Source organism: Coturnix japonica, chromosome 19, assembly GCF_001577835.2.
Source record: "Coturnix japonica isolate 7356 chromosome 19, Coturnix japonica 2.1, whole genome shotgun sequence".
NCBI classification, from domain to species: domain Eukaryota; kingdom Metazoa; phylum Chordata; class Aves; order Galliformes; family Phasianidae; genus Coturnix; species Coturnix japonica.
The window spans coordinates 2,221,529-2,244,355 of record NC_029534.1 but is presented as its reverse complement, the minus strand read 5'-3'; the positions used below and the strand labels follow the sequence as shown (position 1 = coordinate 2,244,355).

At 44.5% G+C, this 22,827-nt stretch overlaps 1 protein-coding gene across 1 annotated transcript; it reads right to left on the bottom strand.

Moving 5' to 3' along the window:
• Positions 1-797: 797 nt before the first annotated feature.
• UBE2G1 (ubiquitin conjugating enzyme E2 G1) lies at positions 798-20,623 on the bottom strand. The gene is made up of 6 exons (XM_015880604.2): positions 20,384-20,623; positions 8,447-8,549; positions 6,264-6,361; positions 5,130-5,308; positions 2,704-2,827; positions 798-2,053 (listed from the first exon to the last, which is right to left on the bottom strand). Exons 1-5 carry the CDS (start codon positions 20,427-20,429, stop codon positions 2,741-2,743), a joined length of 513 nt encoding a protein of 170 aa, XP_015736090.1. The 5' UTR covers positions 20,430-20,623; the 3' UTR covers positions 798-2,053; positions 2,704-2,740.
• Between the last annotated feature and the right edge of the window lie 2,204 nt (positions 20,624-22,827).

Here is a 22,827-nt window from a genome sequence, read left to right as displayed (position 1 = left end):
CATAAACCAGGCTACATCTTGGGACATGTGAAAATGCAGTAAAATGCATTTACTTGACTGTTCAACAGGTGTTTTGGCTTGTACATGCTCTGTCTCTTCAATCACCTTCTTACCTTGAAGTCGGTCAGAAATTGCTCATGCCATCACTCAGCATCACAGCACAGAAGGGACCCTAAAATCACCAAGCTCTGAGGGTCACTGTTGGCAATAGAAACACTAAATAAGCCCCTGCTGTAAGCTGGATGCTTGGCACTAAAGCCTTACCTGGCTCACTGAGCATCAGTAACACCTGCATCTTTTGGAAGCTCTGCTCACACAAGGACATCCAGTAACACCAGTGTGTAACGTTAAAGGCTTCTGAAAACAGCTGAGTTAGCAAATGTCTCAATGCAGACATTAAAAACCTAAAACACCTGTAGGAGTAACTAGGAATGACTAACACCTTCGCTTGTATTACTTATATTTCAGCAGCTTTTTCTCTTTGTGTCCCACTGGGTGAGTCTGCAACTGGTAATCAATCACCCTCATCTCCCATCCCTCAAGAAACCTGCAATTACCCCTTTTATAAACTCTTGTTGTATAGTATTCTGAAATGAAGCCCAGCCACAGCCGGCTGGTTACCACTGAAGGCTCCTCACATGATGACTCTTCACACCAGAACATCTCCTTTCTTTGTGGGTTACTCCGCTGTTAAAAGCTTGTACCTGCAGCTGGATGAAAATGCTCAGGTAAGCTGAAATCCAGCTGCTGCTCCCCTTCCTGTTTCGATACTGAAAACAGCAAGTTTGACACAGTAGTATTGGAAAAAATTATATTTTGGAAGAACTCACTACAGAAGGTGACAGAATTCCAAAAAATCAAATTACATGAAAATATACATCGCAATTTTCTTTGTACATTAGGTGAGGAAAACTCTGAAGTAGAAGGCAAAGAATATGAAGGGCCACAGAAGAGAGAGAGAGGAAAGGGATAAGAAGAAAAAACTAGTTCTGATACCAAACCCAGAAGTTAGTCATTTGAAAGCCTACAGATGCGCATGCTTGAATTCAACCTTGAGAAAAAAAAACATCTCCCTCACACACCCCACCCCACAAACAGGCAATGGAAAAGGCAAGAAGAACAAGTCACCCATAGGAAGCAGCTTATCCCCATCTTGGACCAGACTAACTTAGTCAACTCAACTTCTGAACAAAAGCGCTCAAGTCCCTTGGAAGGTAAAACCCAGCAGGCTGCGCGAGGGTGCTCCATGGCCAGTTTTATTGCTATACCCAATTCAAGAAGCATGTGCAATTGGTTATTTTGTTTTAAAAAAGGTTGGGGTGGTAAGAAGGAAAAAAAAAATAAAGCACCTTAGGGACTACAAAGGTCATCATAAAAGAAGACACGAGTAATTGATAGCAAATCCCTTCAGGGTTTAATTAGGAAAACTTGAAGTTCTGATGGGGGAATAAAAGGGAACATTTCCAAAAAAACCCAAAAACAGAACCAAAACCACAAAACAAAAGATACTAAACTTCAATAACAAGAAATTTTAATTAAGCCTCGGTGGGTCAAAGGAAAATTAAAGTGGGAAGAAAAGAAAAAGGACTTTAATCCTAATTGGTTTTAGTTTGACATGCTTCACAACTTGGTGGTGGTTTTTGTTGTTGTTTTGCTTTTTTTTTTTTTTTTTTCCAAACTGATAGGAAACAATAGGGAAAAAAACCTGCTAAAATCTTTAGAATTTACACGATTCTATTCCTACCTACAGACAGCATTATTTGGTACAATGTGTATTTGTGGATGTACATGAACAGTATATATATTATCCGGATCATGTTGTGCTATGTACACATCTTTACAATTCTTCCTGAAGGTTAAAGCAGTTCATTAGATTTCAAAATGCGTAATCATCTTGTGTTGGCACTTGTTAGGCTCTTGTCAGCATTGATAACTGGCATGTTTTATTGCAGCCCAGTTCCAGCCAGTATTTGCCAACTTGTAACAACAGAAGTCCAGCAATAGGTGGGTAGAGTGCAGGAAAAAAACAGTGCCATGTTTCTCAATTGGAGACCTACAAAGAAATCACAATTATTAAAACAAAACCCCTCGTGATCCTTAATAAAGCATTATGTAATGTTTCAAACTCATGGACAATACTTATTTGTTCAAGAGTTTTACGTACCTCTACAGAGAAGATATATAAGTCATAAGAAGCAATCTTACCTGAATGGCTCTTAATTGCAATGAAAACTTAGTTAAGATCTACAAGCAACACCCCACCAATACTTGCAAGAGAAACACTGTATGTGTATGAAATCAAGACAGCAAGACAGGATGCTTTTAAGAGTCAAAAGTGCTCTTCACAATAATGAATGTGAAGGAAGGAGTATTCCTTTCCATTACAACTCCAGTGATTCCTAAGCTTTATTAGTGAAGCAGGATGAATATTGTCAAAAGAGAATTTCAACTTCTGAATGGTATAAATACAAGAGTGCTAAGAAGGTCCCCAACTGAGGTGAAAGGAGCTGTTATTGCATTAGAAAGGTTTTTAAGCATTCCTTTAACCATGCAGGCTTTGGTATTGCAAATAGCCAGAGAATTACTGTAAGATCACACAGCTGAAAAAAAGTAATTTAGGTTTTTGAGGAAAAGTGAGCTCAGCAACACGTAGACAGAAAACCCTCAGCTCAGGTAACTAACTTTCTTTAGGAAGATACTTACCCTGAAAAAAGTGAAGCTACTAGCTGCTGAATAAGTGTCACTCAAAAGCAGTTTCTTGGCTTTTTCTTACACAGCGGGCAACTTTTCTTTTAAATTCTCCGTTTCTGTCTTCTCTCCATTCTTTCTGTAATGGAATAGACAGCTTTCAGATGTCAGTGCTACGGCAATGGACAAGTTCTCGCGAATTGTGTCCTTCCAGCTTCAGACTCTCAGCATTTTGATTTCTTCCTCCTTTTCACATTTGTAGTGCTATGAAGCAAGTGTCTGGAACTGAACAGCAAGTGACGTTCCCAATTTCACAGCAATCTTTCCAAAACTCTTATTTTAGTTTACAAATTAGTTCCATTTGCTTCTCACAGCACCTACCCAGGCTACTGTCCCTCATTTGTCCCCACTGAAAGAAACAGCACTGCATGTTTTTCAGTCTTCCAGGAAGCAGCTACTTCCCCTGCTCCTCTACAGCTATGATCTGCCTGTGAACACTTAGTCTTAAGTGGATCTAGAAAAATGAAAATGCAATTAACAAGAACAAAGCATCTTTTACTAACTGCCAAATGCTCCTGTTGCAGTAAACTAAGTAGGAGCATCACTTAAATAGAAGACTCCTTGATGAGCAGCTCAGAACACAGCATGGGCTGCTGATTCCTTACTACCATGATGAGGATGCTCTGGTTACCATGAAGAGGACACACTCTACAAACCAGAGTTTGCTCAAGTAGCACACATTAAGTTAGAAAGTTACTTGGCAAAATCGGGTACTGCAGTCTAAAAACAGTTTCTAGCATTCAAAGGCTCCAGCAGTTACACTCAGTGCTGTCTCCACAGTCCGAGATGGATTTTAAGTTTTTGTACTTGTAAATTATTAGTATATATCAGGCTGGGATAGAGAAAGCTGCATTACTTTAAAGGCGTTTCCATCCCTTACCCTGTGGTTCAGGGATTGACTTACCAGTAGGTAAACAAATGCATAGTTTTGTATCTGACAGTTGTAGACAAGAAGCAAATCTGCTTCAAAAGCAGCTGGTAGAAATTAGGGTAGAATATCAAAAGAACACAAAACACAATTCTAGGGAGTGATAAGTGTAGTTAAAAGCAGCTTTCCCCAGTGTTAGGTCAGCTACATTCAGCATACATGAGTTTGTTAACCAAGGAATTCTAATTGTACTTTTAGCATTTCATTAATAACTTGTTCCTGCCAGTGCTCTCAGGTTTGCCAGCAGAAAACATCCACTTGTCCTGGGTACTTGTTTCTACCAGTAATGTGACACAAGAAGGGGAGTGCCAGCATTTAAAACAACCTTACGTGAGGAAATTCCTCACTACAACTGTATTTGTTTTTCTTACCCCATTAAGTTTGATTCACACAAGACTTTTCCTGTACAGATTTTTCGGCACAGCTCAACCACTCATGGAAATACAGCAGAGCAGATTAAAGACTTTTGAAAGCTAAACTTCTCCTACTTGAAGGCATAGGTTAACATACGTCTTAAAACTTTACATCTTCCAATTGCCATCCCCCCTTTTCTTTACTCTCCCAGTTATACTGGGAACTTCTCTTTCGTAACCACTCACGGTATTAGTCATTGCTGAATTGCAATGCAGGAATAAGTATGTCAGCATATCTCAGATGAATGGGGCCTCAAGGCTGATCTCTGACTCCCCCCTAAGAGCTGAGGATTCTTCCCTCCGCACCACAAAAAGTTATTAGTCTAATTTCTGTTCTGCTAGAAAAGCAGCTCTTCTAGAGAACTGATAGCTGTGTTTACACAACCACGTAGCATAGGCCATGCTCCAGAAACACTATGCTTGCTGCATAAAACACGTCCAAACATGAAAGAAGCCTCGCTACAGATTCAGAGTCTTTGACTATTCCTTGTACCATTCCCTATCGCTCCTTAGCCAGGCATTCAAGCCTTGGACGACACTTCCACTAACTTAAAAGCCAGACATCCAGTGAAGCTTTCAGGTTCTCTAGGCAGAACTGCACAGACAAGTCTACTCGACTGCTTCAATCAGTGTCCACATGAGACAGTTTTAAAGAGGTGAATGCAAAAGGCCACAACATAATGGAGTATTTCACCATAATTAAGTTCTCTCCTTCTATTCAAAGGAAGTTACATATACTGTTAGAACACTGAGCTTTATCTACAGGTACTTCAGTGCATTGGTTTATTTGCTACAAATAGCTGCATAACCAAATAGGAAAAATAAAGAACACTGCCTATGAAATCTGACAGCATCTCTCCCTTGAATGCTACAAGAGATTTTCCAGAGCTAACTAGAAATCATTTTATAACAACTGCTGTTCCTAGGAAGAAAGTAGCCTCAGCTCACGTTATACAAAGTTAGCCTAAAAAAATTATTGCACTGTTTGTCACGTTTAATCTTCTAAACTATAGACAAAAATAAATAAATCAATATCTTACCGCTGCATCAACGTTAGCAGGAGAATCGCCATTGGGATCTGCCAGCATAGAAATTACACTAATCATAATAGTTTCCACTGTGTGAATGGGAAGCCAGCGTTCCTCAGGTTTTTCATAGCCATATTTGTCTTCTCCAGGCTCATGAAGAATGGAAATGCAGACATCACCATTCTTGTCAACTACAAAATAGAACAAGGCATATTTCAGTAACGAACACGCTGGCATTTCTTCAAGATACAGCTGGTACTGTTAACCTGCATTGCAGCTAGTCTGAAAGCATCTTGGTGAAAAAAAGGAAAGCAATTAAATGTTGGAGAACTTGATTTGTAAGAAACAATGCTTGGTAAAGCCCTACTATTCCTAGGCACCTGAGGGAGGAGGCAGTACTTAGGTCAGAAGAGCTTGATTTTAACATTAGGCTGCAACTTTAAGAACTACTCAAACAGGTTTCCATTGAAACCTATTTCTGTCCAGTTTAACAAAGCAAAGGGAAACTTCTTCCAAAGCATTGGATACTATTGCAATGTATTGCCATATTACTTCAGTTTCTGGAATCAGAAACTACCTGGCAAGTACTCCGTTATTTCCAGAGCTGAAATAGACAAGGCACCAAGACATTCTCACTGCCTTAAGACAGGGCACTGTACAGGGATCTTCCCAATTTCAGTACCTACAGCTTCATTAATCATTTGAGAACCTAAAGAACATTCCAGTGAAAACCCTCTTCCAGTTTATTTCACCATCCCATCTATATCCAGCAGACCAGGAAAACTGAAACTCTAGGAGCTGTCATCTTTAGGACGGGGGCTGGCACATGATGATCCTTGAGGTCCTTTCCAATCCAAGCCACTCTATGATTCTATGACTATAACTAAAAGATGCTGTTAATTCCTTTCATGCTTCACTAGAAGAGGACAACCACAAATATTCTGTATTGAACAGCCTAGATCCGTCTCCCCATACCAGAACTTCACACTTAAAACTCTGCATGGTTAATCACAATTTCTTTCTGAGGCGAAGATGGCAAAGTAAATGCATGTTTTTGTACTTCTAGAATGAGCAGCATTGTATTTACTCATCTCCCTCACATGTTAGTTCTTAATCACAAGAAGATACAGCTTTGTGATCTCTTACCGTTCGGATGCCAGATTTCTGTGATGAACTTCATTTTTGGTGGCCTCAGAGGGTAGTCTTTTGGAAAAGTCAGATGAGCCTTGAAAACACCACCTTCACTGGGGAATCAAAAATATCTTAGTAGATTCTCTGGTAAGTTTTAGTTGAAGGTAAGAACTTATTGATTCACCAAAAGCTCTCAGCTTACCCCTCATACAGCTTAATGTGTTGGTAACTAATAGCAACAACACTTCTACATGCAATTCAAGGTGTTTCTAGACTATGGTCCCATCATAAGATATTGCCAGGACCCCAACAATACAAGAGCAAGAAAATAAGTGACAAGGAATTCACAAGCTTATTTTTATTCCCAGTATATTTGTAAAACAGAAATATTGCCAGCATCTCCTTCTCAAATACTGCCTCACAGGTACCTGTTTATATTCCTCTTCTAGACACCTCTGTCCTAATCTTTCAGTATCAGCTGTCATAGTGAATCCCAGTGAAAACTTAAACTTCATGGCTACAGCGTTACTTTTGGAGGAACCTCTAATAACATCTTTTCAACCCTCAGCTTGGTAGACAAAGCACAAAAACAGAAAACTACTACATCTAAATGGCCTGACTTTTAACAGAGAGCAGAGAAGGGATGTCAAACTGCAGCATTCATTGTTAACAGCTTTTAGAAACCCAAGCAAATTCTAATGAACGCTTCTACCTGCTAAGAGTAAGGGTTTCAGAAACAACACCAGCTATTCTTGCCCAAAATTAAGTCTTTTTTCCCCCCATAGCAGAAAAGCTCTTCCTTCCCTTTTAGAGAAGCAAATAATAGATTTACTAGATTGTACATTATACCAAACTGCCCTTCATCAATGGTATTTAAATAAAGCAATTTAACTGTTTTGCAGTGTAGCAGTTAATAAAGACAGGTGTCAAAGGGAAATCAGCATCATTTTTAGCAATATTCCCAATAAAGGGGTCTCTGCCAATAGCATCATGGACTGAGTCCAAAGTCTAATTTTGTCTGACTTTACATTAAAAAAAGAGACTAAGGACATGAGCAGAAGAGACTTTGCTATCTAACAAGTCTCAAAACAAGCTCAGCACCTCAATGAAGTGGGAAAAGATTGTACTGCAATGTTTAACGTAAGGAAATGGTCAATTGAAAGCACCTCCTTTGAAAGCATTCATAAAGCCATGAGAATATAATGGAGACACTACAAGGCTGTTCAAAAAGAGGTCAGCAGAAGATGGAAAATTAGTCCCATGCAAGGCTTGAGAGTCACCATGTAGTGAGCTTGAGATGCCAGATCAGTTTGATCATTGCACTCAACTACTTACTCAGATGCCTTCAGACAAAGGTATATGACAATTTCATGCTGGAACTAAAACTGACCTCAAGTTAATGCTACTTTTTGTACCAGTAATTTACCACTGCAACAGCTTAATAAGGAGCAGAGCTCATCTTCAATAGCTACACTTTAGGCTGACCTCTTCCAAGCTCAGAACCTTCTCCTGAGAGCTGAAGGAAATGATCTCATAGAATCCCCATAGAAGAGAAGTTATTCTCTCAATTAGCCAGAGCTCTGGATTTATGTGTTTTATTTTATTTAAGAAGCTCCTACCTTACACATGGGAGACTGTTTCAGACATAGATATAGCTGCACAAACACAGCAAACTTCAAAGTCCAGGAAAAGAAGTTACTGTGTGAACTACACAGTTCTATGTGCAAATGGCAATTAAAGAATCCAGTCCTTCAGAACAAGAATAAAGATTCAAGTTTTTTGAATCCTACCATGTAAGTCTGGCCTACAATACAAGTTTGATCAACATTAAAGTACCCCAGGTCACACTGGGAAGTTCTTCAACGGCTACAAGTGTGAGGGTTGATCCATCTCAATTTGAGATAATTGGGAGAGACTGGAGCAGATCATGGAATTAGTCTCAGCTACATCTCTATAACATTGTCACGCAGTGGCCAGCATGAAGTTGGAATGGTTTAAGGCAGTACTATCAGCTAAGCTAGAGTAATAGTATACACCTGCTTTACTTCAACGTACAGAAAACAAGCTGCCTCTAGGTATAGCCTATTCTAGCAACAGAACAGCATTACCTAACTTAATATGAAGACCCAGGTTCTCTATTCGGTCTAGGTTGGAACTATTAAATGAGATTAAGTTTCTATATAAGTAGCAGTACTTACTATAGTGTATCTGGAGGACCAATAATAAGGACTTCCCATCGATAAAGATCATTGTCATCTATTAAGCCCGCTGAAAAGCCTTCCACTGGATTTTTGTTGAGTTCTGTGTAGGAAAAAGAATTCAAGAGTAACTTTAGATGTCTATAGCATTTGTTTGCTGGTTTTACTCATGTATCTGTAGCGACCAAAGCCCCCATGACTCGGTGATTTGGTGTCTGCTGATGGGACTTCAGATCTGGATGAGCACCCTCAGCTCCCTACCACACACAGCTGCACATCGCCTCAGCAGAGACCCACAGTGTGACTCAATCTGCTGAGCACATCCTGAGCACAATATAACCAGGATATAACTCAGCACCTTTCGACACGCTCTGCTGTGCATCCAGCAACAGGTACACATGCAAATCAAAGATTCCACGCGTTTCCTACTAGAGGAAGAATCACACTGCTTTGCGAGAACCCTGAGGAGTTGGATTGAACTCAAGTGTATTTTTAGCTCTAGGAAAGTGTTAACATGAGGGGAAAAAAAAAGTCACACCATCTTTTTTTATTTAAAACTAACATCCTACTTGCCTCAAATGATCCTTTTCAGATTGCTGGTAAAGAACTGAGCCATGTGCCCAGGGCATTTTGGAGATAATGATTTGCTAAATCCTGAAACATGCAAAGTCGAATGCAGGGAGCCTGGATGAGCTGTTTCCTTTTTTCATTTGTTTGTTCTACAGTTCCATCCAATAACGATAAGCAAAACAGGATCTTAAGTTTATAGGCGACTCCATATCGTCACTGCCAGATAGGAAGTCGATCTGGAAATAGCTACGTTGAAGTCAAGCCTGGATACAGACCCCACTAACTGCTCTCAGTTTGCTTCAGAAAAAAAAATATATGTAAAATATCTGGGAATGAACCTCTCAAATAAGTTCTCCCTAAAAGTGAAGTTGGGGTGGGGAAAACAATCTCTCTTAACTGATTACTTCAGGTTACAGACCAGACTTAAATGCAATATTATATGAAATGACCATTCTTGTTCCAGTCCTCCAAACAGCACAAACTCATGATGAATCTTTGGTACTTTATAGAAGGGGAAGGGAGAAGATCAGGATTTGTTTTGTTTTACAGGAGCTACTGCATTTATTTTAAATCCTGCCAGCCATTATACAGTCCTTGTTACTAAACATGTCACTGTATCCTTCCACAGTCAGCCTATCTATTCCTTTTGTGCAGGACCATCACCAACAACTCTTTTGTGCCAGTTCCTTGTCATCACAGACTTCAGTTGATACAGTTATAATGCCCTCAGACACAAGCAGAAGAACCTGAAGTAAGAACTTCATGCTGCTATGGAAGGAAGGCTACCATTAAGCCCAAACCAATCTGCCTGCAGTGTCTGCCAATTATAAATTAAATTACTGAAAGCACAGTTAAAAATAAACTAACACAAAGAAATCAAGCCTTATGCAGGTGAGCATAAGTCCAAATAGTAAAAGTGCTCAGCTCACATATGGAATCATGATCCCAAAGAGTTAGACAGAGAGAACGACTGCACCGAGCCACTGCTAATTCAGAGTCAGATTTATCCATGGAGATGATTCAATGCTGAAATCCCATGAAATGTTTCACTTCTTGGCAGCACGTTGGAAGGGCTTTTCTTAGAAGCTACCCAGTGTGGTTCAGTCAACAGATGAAGTCAAACACTCACTTTGAGTGGCAGAACAGAGAGAACAGATGTAGGTGTTGAACCAAACTGTACCTACATAAGACAGTCCCTAAAGCAAAAAGGTAATACCACGGCTATCTAACAAAGATGCAAATTTCAAAGCCAAAGCACACAAACACCTCTGCTAAGCAGGCCTGTCCTCACTCTGATATCCAAGAGGGTTTGTGAAGACAACCACACAAGCTTGAGTAACAATTTAAGTCAAAGGGAGGTGAGAGGGACACAGAGAAAATGCACACACAAAAAAGTCAGTTTGTCCAAGTTCAGTGTGAACTGCTCAGACTCGAGCTGCTCACACTCAGCTTCCTTATTAGCTGTTAGTTATCTCATCTCTGTGATAAAACAAACCTTTCAGAGATTGAGTGGAAAATGCTGCCTGCCTCTGAGTGCCCTTGCTTCAGGTCCTCTGCAGAGCCCCGAAGCATTCAGAACACCACGCTGTTCTGCAGCCCAGCAGCCACATCTTCCCTTCTATTTCTAGATCTGTGCTCCTTCCATTTCTTTTTACATCTGTCTCTGCCTTCAGATGGCAGCTTTTTAAAAAAGGAAAAGCTCTCAAGTCCTTCAAAGCATTTTTTTCCACATACTTGATCCCAATAAAAGCCAGCTCTTGCACTGACTCATATCTATACCGAAGATTTTGCAGCACTATATTGCAAGAGATCTTGGCATCCAATCTTCCTTCTCACAATGCACAGAGCCTGTGAGCAGTGCAGTAGGGACAGCCACTGCAGTCACCTTTAGCTGCTGCAATAAGGATGCAATAAGTCTGTTCAGTGGATGTCACCTATAAAGCACATTTTGATTCTTTTATTGATGTGACACCAGTCTCTGCTTGTAAGGAGTCCCATTTTCTTTCTACTGGAGCGATACTGAAGCAGTTTAAGTGGTTTCAGCTTGCACAAATACTTAAGCTCGGGATAGGACAATGGATACAAGCTCCAGCATCTTCTTCGTGACATGTACATAGAATTACCACAATATCACAGATAATCTGGATGGAAGAGCTCATTTTATGCTGAACACCCAACTAACAGCGAGTTGACAGACAGAAAAGGAAAGCTCAGAGAAGTTCTGCACTGGGATGTGAAAAACATCATCCTTGGCTGCTTTACCACGGACAGTTATGAGCGGCAACTCGTTAAAACTTACAAACACTGAAGCCTTGTTTAATTCTTTTCCCTGGATCCAGCAGCACACTTATCAAAGAGCTCACTGACAGGAGCACCCACTCCTTGTGGGTCAGGACCCACGAAGCAGTGAACCCTTAACCCAGCCCCACACAGGCTCACCCCAGATCCATGCAGGGATGGCAAGGAAGGAGCACAGCTCTCAGCGTGCTGCCAAGCAGCCACAGCCCACTGACATGAGCCGCTATGGGGAAAGGAGACACCTGTCCTGTCTGTCACATCCCATCGCCCACAGCCCTTAACCACTTGTGGACTGAACAGGACATTCCCCGGACAAACTCAAGGATGAGCACAATGTATGAATGGAGGATCTGGTTCCCTGCTCCAGCCTGGGTTGCAAAGCACTGCTCAGAAAGAGCTTGTGGACTCAGGGAGAGACGTCAGACACCTGTAAAGAACTGCATCCCCCCCAGGTTATTTGCCAACACCACTTATCTTTGGTAATTCTCCATTTAACTAGAGACATCCTGTACTTTTTAAGTGTAAATCTGAGTACATTAACACATCTCCATCACATCCATACTCAAGTTTCAGTGCAATCTAGTTGCTGCTGCTACATACTGTGCGCTGTTACTTAACATTTAAGCTACCTGAATTGCAGAAAAATATTGACTTCATATAATAGAAACCAGATAATGAAGCCAGGCACTGGGCTCCAACCCATTCTCAGTTCTGAACCAGGACAATAGACCAATGATTCAAAGTTGTTTTAAGTCCAGAGTACACTTTAATGTTCCATGCCTGGCTTCCCACAGTCTGCCAGCACAAGGCAGTGCTCCGGTGGCTCAGCTCTTCCTAAAGCAGAACCAAGTTACCACAGCCTTAAACTTGAGCCAGAACTGTACAATCCAGTTTGTTTAGTTTACACCAAGCTACTGACGTGCCCACTCTCACTAAAACTGTGTTTATATAGGCCAAGAGACTTTTAGAAACGCAAAAGCAAAACAGCATCAACAAAAATGACTAAGCAGAAAGAACCCCATGGCCACATGTGGCAGCTATGTGTGGCATCTAAACTTCTCAGCTTGACGTTCCAGCCAGCCAAATGCTGCGTGCAAACACTCTGGAGTTTGAGTTACACTCCAGAACAAAGCTTTCAAAAATACGAGCTTCTGCAGGACTTTTAATAGAGCTTCTCCAGTAAGTTACACAGGGGATGAGTTCTGTGCTGCCAGGGGACTGAGCACAGAACGAAAACAGACTCAGGACAGCCCAAACCCCAACAAAGGCTTCTGCAGAAATCATCCCACTGACTCACAGTCAGCTCCCAGAACAGGCACGTAAAGGCCAGGATCAGAGGCTTTATTTTGCTATAGACTGCACTTGTGCTTCCTCCCCCCACCCCCCAGCTGCCTCCTATGAGTCTCAGCACTAACCAAGGAGCTTCTGCTCAGACTGAAAATCCTTCTTCTAGGCTCCTCTCTCCACACCCCAACCTGAAGCTTCCACAGTTTCATTAACTAAGGTCAGCTAAGATTTCCACTACTTCTCTTCCTGCCTACACTGCCAGCTGTAAGCCTTTCAATCTAGAAGTTTAGGGCCGGGCTACTGTAACTTCATCTCATTAAGAGCACCCCATATTACCTGCTTTCATCATGTTCTGTCTTGCTCCATGAGCTCATCCAAAGAGTTCAGTCAAAACAAAGCACGTGATGCACACATTCCTGGCTGCCACTTCAGCAGTGACAAATGAGACAGCAATTAAGACACAGACCAGTTTTAGCCTCAGAAGAACATTTTATATTATTTTGCGGCAAGACTGGAGCAGAAGAGATAAACCTGCCTTAAGGACAGACCTCTCAAGCAGCAGCTCAAGGCTTTGGCTCTTACCTTCAGCGTGGCAGCTAACCAACTTCCAGCACAACATCCCCTGTTGAGGATGGCACCATTACAGGCTCAACAAACCTGACTTTCCTCTCAGTTCAGGGAACTGGTGGAGGGTTGCGTTGGCAGCGTTAACATGCAAGCTGCTCAATGCAGTCATGGGCAGCTGCAGACATTGCTGCACCACTGTGCTGCTCCTCAGCTACCACTACACAGCCTCCCAGTGATGTGCACAACAAGGCAGGAATGAGAAGGATAGAGGACAAAGCTGAGAGGTTCCCATTTGATTTTGGTTTTTAGCCCCAGTAAACTTTCCAGCCAGGGCCAAAACCCTTAACTCTTATAGTACGGCTTATGGTTTTGAATCACGCTCCTCAGGTTAATATGAAGGCTGAACAAGCCTGTAAGAAAGACACAGTAAGGTCTGAATTTGGGACAGGGAGGAGATAATATAAGAACAGAATCTCAAGGATCAGAAGAAGCTTGGTTCTAAAGTCCAAGCTTGAGAGGAAGTGAACGTTTCACCAGAGAGCATTTGGCAAGTGTGCCTGGAGTCAGCTGCAGCACGGGGCCATATACACCCATCACACCCAGTGTGAGACAAGTGCCATCTTCATTCCATCTGCAGTTCCCACTCTTCAGAGTTAGACAAGCTTCAGGCAGGTACATGCATCTGTCTGCATTTGAGATGCTCCCTCAGCTACATCCAACAGAGATCTTATCAGGGTAAGCACTTCCCTGGACTCCATGATTATCTCTTTCCAAAGCAGATGTCAGAAACAGGTCAGACAAATCACATGCTGCAATTGCTTATCTCTCACCTGCAAAGAAGCCTCCAAAGCCTCAGACATCCACTGTATGCACTGCTAGAATTCTGCAGAACAAGTGTCGTGCTAAGAATTACTCACTCAGAGTTTGCCATGGATGGTAGGAAAAGTTAAACTGCAAATTAACAGCCTAAAGTTACAGAAAACTCCACCCAAGTAACTTCTGAACAACCATCACATGCATCAGTAATGAAACAGCACAGCTGAACAGCCTGAAAAGCACTGGGAGCTGTGTGGTTTACATAGAGGAACTAACAGAAAGCCTGTCCCACTGCACTGTACCATGGGGAGTTGTTAACATCTGAACAGTTCTTTGGGAACTTTCCTCACTGTATGTATAAGCTGGCATACAAGGATCCTTTTCCAGCCTGTTTTCTTCTCTCACTTACACAACAGCTTTGTAGATCCTAATTTGGCCTGTGCTGTTATTCAGAATTGTTTTAGGATATTTAAGTGACACCTAACAGCACCAAGTACAAGGTAACTACAACACCAGGCAGTCAAGCATAGCAGGCATTGTGACGACTGCATGGGAAGAGGTTTCCTTTAATATATGGGCAAATCACACATGAAAGCCTTTACAAAAAGATTTCTATTAGTCTTCACTATAATTCTTAGCAGTGCTTGTGCTGGCTTATGTTCACCCCAGGAGTGAAGTTATTTGTATGGAATCCTATTTCATTAGATTGCTATACTTAGTGTTCTTACAGGGCCTGGATATCTGATCTCTGTTCCAGCTGATATGCCTTGGACCTGACAGTAGGAAGGAGAAGAGAAGCAAGTACACCCATTTACATTTGTCGTGTAGCCTTGAGCTCAGACCTACCAGATTTCTGCAGCGACAGACCTTGCCAAGAGCAGACCACTGACAGCCACACGCTGCTGAAAACTGAAGCACGGAGCAGGTGCAGTGTGGTGACAGTCCAGGCCTGCAGCACCAAGTGCTGCCCACATTCTGTTCCCACACAGAGGGACAAAAACGAGACAGTGAGAGTTTCAAGAGCTACGTGCCCCATTTCCTCACCCCAAGCACCTGCTCTTCCTTCTCCAGGCACTGAGCTCTGCACACGTATCAGTTTTTGGTTAGTTCATGCTTTCAGAACAGCAGCAACCTTTCAGTTGAGTAGTTTCACTTTACCAGAACCCCCATCTCTGTGCTGGAAAGAAAAAGCTCTGTATTTTTTGAAACACTTCCATCCTATTCTGCATGAACATTTAAACTTACTTCTGCAGAGCACCTGACATACGTAGAAGACCTTCACCAGCCCCAAAAGTGGCAAACAAGAACACCTAGATTAAAATCAAAGGTTCAATTAAGCACTTTAGGGGAAGAAAACCAGCAGAAAACCTATTTGAGGGGAGCACGTTTCATCTACAAAGTTCACTTGTTTTCAGCAGTACGAGAACAGAGCTTTGGGGAAGGAACTTGGAACAAGTGTGGAAGGAAGCAAATAATCCTCTCCCCGCTAAGTGCACACGTGCTGTTCTGAGTCCTGTATCAAACAACATGATGAGATGTAGAACAACGGAGGCAGAATCAGTTATAGTTGAAACATGTTCTTTTATTGGAGTACCCCCTTACTGAGCAGAAGTCACTCCACCATCAGATGCAGATAAAGTTATGCTGGGGTGTAACTGATGATTCCCCACTATTTTTCCAGGGGGCAGAAGTGGGACAGAGAAAAGACCCGTTTACAGCCAACTTGGTTCTTTCCCCGTTACTCAGCTGGCCTCAGCAGAGCCAAAGGGCTGTGACCAGTGTCATCCCATGCAAGTAAATGGGCGAGTCACCAAGCTGCTCCATTTTGAGGCTCAGCTAAACCTCACCAGAACAGTCAGCATCCCTGAATTCTCACTCATGACTGCATTCATAAACACCGTTTTCCTCTGAAGAGGCAGCCTTTAGCTTATTCACACAACTGGAACTCTGCAAAGCTGACACATGCAGCCACAAATTGTGTCCATTGCATTGCCTGCAGTGCAACAGAAGCTCACAGTGACCGGAGTCAGAACAGCACGAGCAGCCTGGGGTCACCGTGAGCAAGACAGCTGTGATGGCTCTGTCACACTCTTACAAGAAAACAGGATTAACTCATCTGCTACAGAGGACAGGAGCCTACACTGCAAGTGTTAACTTAAATGTAATTGGTGCATGTTCATGTTCCAGCTGAGCGTCCCATAAAGCATGGCAGCAACAAAAGCTGATCCTTACAAAGAAAAACTTTTCTGGAACAAGTAGGGCTCTTCCAGCACTTCAGTGATACTCACATCTTATACATGTAGGGCCTTGTAATCTTAACTATGTATGGTAATACAGATTATTACTCACCATAAAAACACACCTCTCCAAGGAAGCTAATAGGAAGGCTTGCATCAGCTTAATACTGCAGTTCAGTGCCACTCCAGTGATATCATCTTGTAGACAAACCTTCTCTAAGGCAGAAAACAGCAGTATTCAGCTGTAAACAAAGGCTTCCTTCTACTGCCAGCCAAGAGATAGGTTGAAGCTGAGATGGCCTATCAAGTGATCTTAATTCCACAGCTCCCTCACAATTTACTACCCAAATATTTTTAAAGGAAACCCCAGGAGATGCCAGAAATTCATTGAGCTCACGTTATACAGGATTTTTTTTCCACACCAGTAAAAACTACAGAACTGTCATGTTAAGTTTTTAATAGATTTCCAATTTGTTAACTTTTAAATAGACACCTTCACTGGAAATAATTTACATACACTTTAACTTGAAATAATGCTGCATTTCTCATGTTTGAGAACATGGTTAGTGTGGTTTCTTGGTATCCTAGGTTGGATAATACTTACAACACAGCAGAGCTCGGTTATTCCTATTTCCAGTGAACCATGTTTGTGTCAGAGATGAGTCGCACTTCTGGTTCCACAATACGCTGTGATTTAACTACATCCTCCCTGTGTGCTTTTGCCGGGTGAACTAGACAAGTCTGCCCACTCTAACAAGTCCACGTCAAGGAGGATTCGGCAGGAAGATTAAATAAAAGCATTTAGAGAAGTACCTCAGCCTTCAAAACCCTCAGGCTTGACAGCTCTGGAGAGCAGAAGAGCTTTACATTCTGTTGTACCAATCAGCTGTTAAAGAACACAAAGTTCTCAGGCTGTAGGAAGAACACATTTTACCCACACAGCTCCTACACCGACCTCCTGGTGCCATAGTTCTGCTGACCCAGTGCTACACATTCAATGCTGCTGGGTTTATTCCACCCATTGGAAGTTCAGAGGGATTTCATTTACCTTTTTTTTCCCCCCCCATCTCTTACCCATAAGAATAACTGGGCAGAGGCAACACAATGTCTCACTATTACCCAAACATGTTTTTCAAAGAAAAGAAAAGGCAAAAAGCCTCACACCACAAACAACAATAAAACACAACCAACCATACACCTGTATGAACAAATACCTCTTCTGCATTTTAAGATAACTCCAGAAGCTGCTGAAGCTTACAGTCAGGTTGATCTGAAAAGCAACTATTTGGCTTCACTGATAACTATCTATGCAGGAGGGCCTCCCTCCAGCTCTAAGCCTCCGCTCAGCTCCAGCACTGCCCTCAATGGCTGGAGATCCCCACTCAGTATTTCCTTTAAAACACTGAAGGAAAACAACCAGCCAATCTAACCCACATTCTGACTACACTGATTTGAACTGCTCTCGTGCCTCGCTGGGGGCAAGCACATGTAGGTATAAGCCAGTTATATCAACCCTGTGGCGATATGGATCATTATTCCATCTGCAGACGTTGACCCTACTTAGCATTAAAAAAAGCCAACAACAAAAACACACACCCTATGTTCCTCAACTCTTCTGCAACCATAAGGGCCTCAGGTCCAGTTATCCTCCCTCCACACCAAATAACAGCCCTGACTTCAGATCTCTCACAGTTTGAACAACACTGATAAAGGAGTGACCTCGACCAGTTTAAATGAGTTCAGATGACGTAACTCATCTCCACTTTGCTGCCCTCCAAAACCCAACCATTAAGTACAACCCAATCACTCACCACACTCAATACACAACCCAAAGCTGCATGCAGCATTAGGACTGAAATATCAGTCCCATTCAGTAAGAAAAAAACCCTCAGCATTGGTTTTAGTTTTGAGGCAGGTAAAACAGCGTGGGTACAATGAGGGATACACTGGAGCAGATGAGAGCTGGGAGAAAACAGCAGCGGGGGGGAAGGTGAGACCTCACAAGGCTCAGTCTCTGCACTGCACCTTCAAGCAGCCTGCCATTAGAAAAAGCAGTTCAGGGCCTTGCTTCAGCTCCATTCAGATACAGCAGAGATTATCAAATATGGAAGAAACAACATATTTCCCTTTCCAGGTCAGTAACTACTCCAGGCTGAGCTCCTGAAGAATTTCAGACTCCCCACACACTTCAGTGCATACACTCAACCACTTTCTATGCACAGAAGCACAAAAATTACATAAAAGTATATGCACATTTCTGTATAATTTATGTATATATTATTTATATATTTTAATATCTCTAAGTAGATGTAGGAAAAAAAAAGTACTGATGGTACTTAAAACCCAAAGGCCTCACAAAGGGGCTGCACGTTACATGCAAATGGCCGCAGTGCCCAGTTGACTCAGTATCAGTAATAAGGCAACTGGAAGGGTTCACTGCTTTTACACGGCACGTGAAGCTCTCAGAAGAGAGAGAGCAGAAAGACTGAGGGCTTCAGTCAGTCTAAGAGCCTGCAAGTCCAGCAGCACATCCAACCAACCTTCATTCAGAGGGCAGGTCATAAAGAACTACACAACACAGGCGGTCTGAAAGTTTCTTGATGGTCCCTTTGACACTCAGCTCAAGTTGGGAACTTCCTTTCACGGTGTACAATTATTTAATTAACACACAAATTCCAGACCGTCTCAGGTCACCAAACGCTTGTTTGTATGAAGCTAAAGAGCAGCCTCAACACCATCTCCTCCCAGTGTGATCACTTACAGAAGAGAGAACTGTTGCAGAAGCAAGAATTTTTGGAGCTCCTGGTTTAAGCCTATATATATTGATAACTGCTTATGTGAACAAGTAGATGCCCCAGCAGATGTTCAGGAATGCCGTAACGCCTGCTGGGCCCACTGACACGATCACACCGCGTGGAGGAAATCTTTTTATTTACAAAAATCACCTTCAATAAGTTTTAGCCCACCGTGCCCCGCTGCTTGGCCGGGCCTCAGCTCCACCTCGCTCCCATCACTCAGCGCCATGCAGCTCCCGCACTCTGTTATGCAACTCCGCAGTGAGCAGAGCCCTAAAGCCACCGGGGGCCGCATCCCTCCCGCAGGGACCCCCCGCACGGCTGTGACCCGTCCCTCCGAAGCGCTACAGAGCTCTATTTGCCCGGCTTTAGGTACACCTAGCGAGCATTTCCTTATCTGGCTATGGAGCAACTCATTTTTACGTAAGGCGCACAGCAGCCAGCGGAGCTGCCCGAGGTGCCGGCGTTGCTCAGGGGCGGTTCGGAGCACACACGTGCGATGGGGGAGGGAGCGTTCAACCCCCTCCCTGCTCCGCCGGCTCCGTGTCTCTTTAAATCTGGCAGCGAGCGACACATGGAGCTGCATTGTGCGCCCCGACAACCAGCGCATGCGCGGCGCCGCCGGGCCGAGCCAGGACCCCACCGCGGCCGCAGCCCGGGCACACGGAGCAGCGCGGGGCCGCCCGGGACACAAAGGGAGGGGGAGCCGCCGCTATGGGCTGCCGGCCCGCAGCACCACGGGCCGCTCCTCGCCCCACTGCGCTCACAACAAAGGGGGCAGCGGCCCTTCCTTCCTCACGGGCACGGAGCGGGGGGCGGGACGGGGGCAGCTCAGGTCCCCGCGGCGAGCTCAGCCCTGAGGCGCCGCTTCTGGACGCGAGGAGGGGGAGGATAATAAAAATCGAAGGGAAAAATATATATGTGTTATATATTATATATAGAGCCGCCATACAACTCCCACCTCCGCTTCTGACAACACCGCGCGGCCCTCCCCGCAATGCACCCCCACGGCGAGGCCCAGCGAGGGGACAAGAGGCCGCGGAGGCCCGAGCGGAGCCGCTGCCGGGACGGGAACGGCGGTGGAAGCGCAGCCCCCACAGCCCGCTCCGTACCGAGCCGGCCCCGCTCCCCTCCCCTACTCCCCTCCCCTCCCCCCGGCCGCGCTGCCACGCTCCCCCTCCCCCCCCGGCCTAGTTCCCTCAGCCCCGGGCCGGGCACTGAGCTCAGGGGGGGTTGGTGCTGGTTAGGCCGCCGCCTCCCCTTCCCCCTCACAGCCGCCCCGCTCCCCGCCGTCCCCCTCCTCCCCCTCACGACCCGTCCTGCCCTCAGACTCCGTTCTCCCGTCTCCTCTCTCCATCCGCCGGTACCTGCTAGCTGTCTCCGCAGTAACAAGGCGGACTGGAGCTCCGTCATTCTCTCCCTTTCTATCCTCGGAATGAGTCCCGAGGACGGCGCGGCTCCCGGTGCTCCCAGAGCCCGAGGCGGCTGCGAGTGGCCCCCTCAGCCCGCCCGCACCGCCGCCACAGCACGCAGGGTCCCTGCCAGGGGCGCGCGGCCGTGGCTCCGTGCCGCCCTGCTCCTCCTCCTCCTCCTGCACTCCGCTCTGCGCAGACGCACTTCGAGCAGCTACAGGCCCTTCCGCGCCGCCATCTTAGGAGTGGCGGCTGAGCTGTGTGTGTGTGGAGGCGGGGCGAGGAGAAGCCAGGCCGCCATCCGTTTCGCTGAGGGCAGCGGGTCTCCTGAGGGCAGCAGCCTTCAGTTCACTCACGGCTTTTCCTCAGTGATGGATGTGTTTAAGCGTTCTTTGCCAACCTTAGTTGATTCTAAGGCTGCTGTGACATAAAGAGCCGTAACGTAACAAAAAACAGCGTTTTGTCCTCGTTCGAAGCCATCTCCCACGCCCAGAGGGAGCCGTGGTTATTATTTGGCTGGGGGAAGCAGTGCTGGCTGATGGAGAGTTGCTCGCTGTGCGGGATTGCTGCGCTGTGGGGCTCTGAGGGGCTCTGTGGGGTCTGTGGGTGGCTCTGTGGGGTTCTGTGGGGTCTATGGGGTCTGTGGGGTCTATGGGGTCTGTGGGGTCTATGGGGTCTGTGGGGTCTGTGGGGTCTATGGGGTCTGTGGGGCTGTGGGTGGCTCTATGGGGTTCTATGGGGCTCTATGGGGTCTATGGGGCTCTATGGGGTCTATGGGGCTCTATGGGGTCTATGGGGCTCTATGGGGCTCTATGGGGTCTATGGGGTCTATGGGGCTCTGTGGGGCTCTATGGGGTCTGTGGGGTTCTGTGGGGCTGTGGGTGGCTCTGTGGGCTCTGTGGGGCTCTGTGGGGGCAGCACGGGCTGCTATAAGGTGGCAACGGTGTCTGAACGCCACCTCAGTGAGTGCCCGCCTGGTACCATGAGGTGAACGCGGTACCCCCCGCTGGAGTCTCTAATTTTACCGATTTTACGACTAAATTGTTAAAGAAATGCAGTTTCTGGCCGATTGGTGAGCAGTTATCATCATCGGAAACTGGGAAACTCCCCGCTCTGTTGTAAGGAGCTGCTAAAAAGGATTTATCCTGCTCGAAAGTAACACTCTTCATTGTTTTCGACCACGAGGAATTCCTATGTGAACATCAAACTTGGCTTTGCAACAAGAGTGAGAAACCCAGGATAGACGAGATGCTTTACTGGCAATGCTGGAATCTTCTCCCCTTGTTGTAATTCCGGTTATAGTTCGAGCGTTTCATTACTGCACTCCAACAATTAATCACAAAGCCATTCTCAGGCATTCCGGCAATTCTGATTAAATCCGTGTCCTCTTCAATGATTAAACTAGGATGAAAAAAGACATCCCGCAGCATTACTGAAATTCATCTTATAAATGGTGTTTGTAGCCAAAGGAGGTCTTTGTGGAAGTCCTTCCTGCTGTAGGTTAACTCCAATTCCCAAATGTATTTATTTGTTTATATTTTGTTATTGCTTCAGTCAGGCTCGCTCAATCTTATAAAAGCAACCTACCCATTTAAACATAGAAAGCTATCATGTGCAAGTTCATTTTGTAAACTTGATATGCTAAGAGACAGTCACCCAGATTGGAATTCAGGCGTGTTGATGGGAAGTGACATTATTCAGGGTGGTATTTCTGTTGCAGGAATACAAGGTAGGCTCTGTTCTCAATGCCAGTTAAGCCAGCACTAAATTCACTCAACTTTCTGTACCTGAGTCAATTCAGGCATGAGCACACGTTTCTGACAGTGCTATTAATAGAGGACCTAACTACAGCACTGCAGACTGAAAGGTTACATAAAAGAACTCTATTTCTATTACAACGTAATCAAAATAATCCTGAATTTCACCATGAGGTCACTCATTGGCAGTCACCTTCCTTAAGAGGGAAAGTCTCCCATGGCTTATGTATGATTTCCTTGTGAGGAACATAAAAGACTGTGGGCTGGAAGAGGAAGGATATGGTTTAAGCAAGCATAGATGACCTGGATTCCTTTATTCTACCAGCATCTTGCTTTGCTTGACTATCTTTTATTTGACTTTCTCTCTCAGTCCCTCGCTCACAAGTCACAGATTACACTGGGCAGAGCTGCTGTTCATGGGAGGATCTTCAGTCTGGATTCACACTGTTAGCAACATCTGCTCCTCTTCTTCAGCTCCTTGGCACAAGCAGGAAGCTGATGGTAAGACAGACACAGCTCCCTGAGACACGTTCAGCAGCGTTCCTCTAATTTGACATGCTGGAATCAGCAAGAAGACATTTTAAATGGCAACTTCTTCCTAAATTGTATGAAAAAGCAGCACCCAACCAAGTTATTCACCCA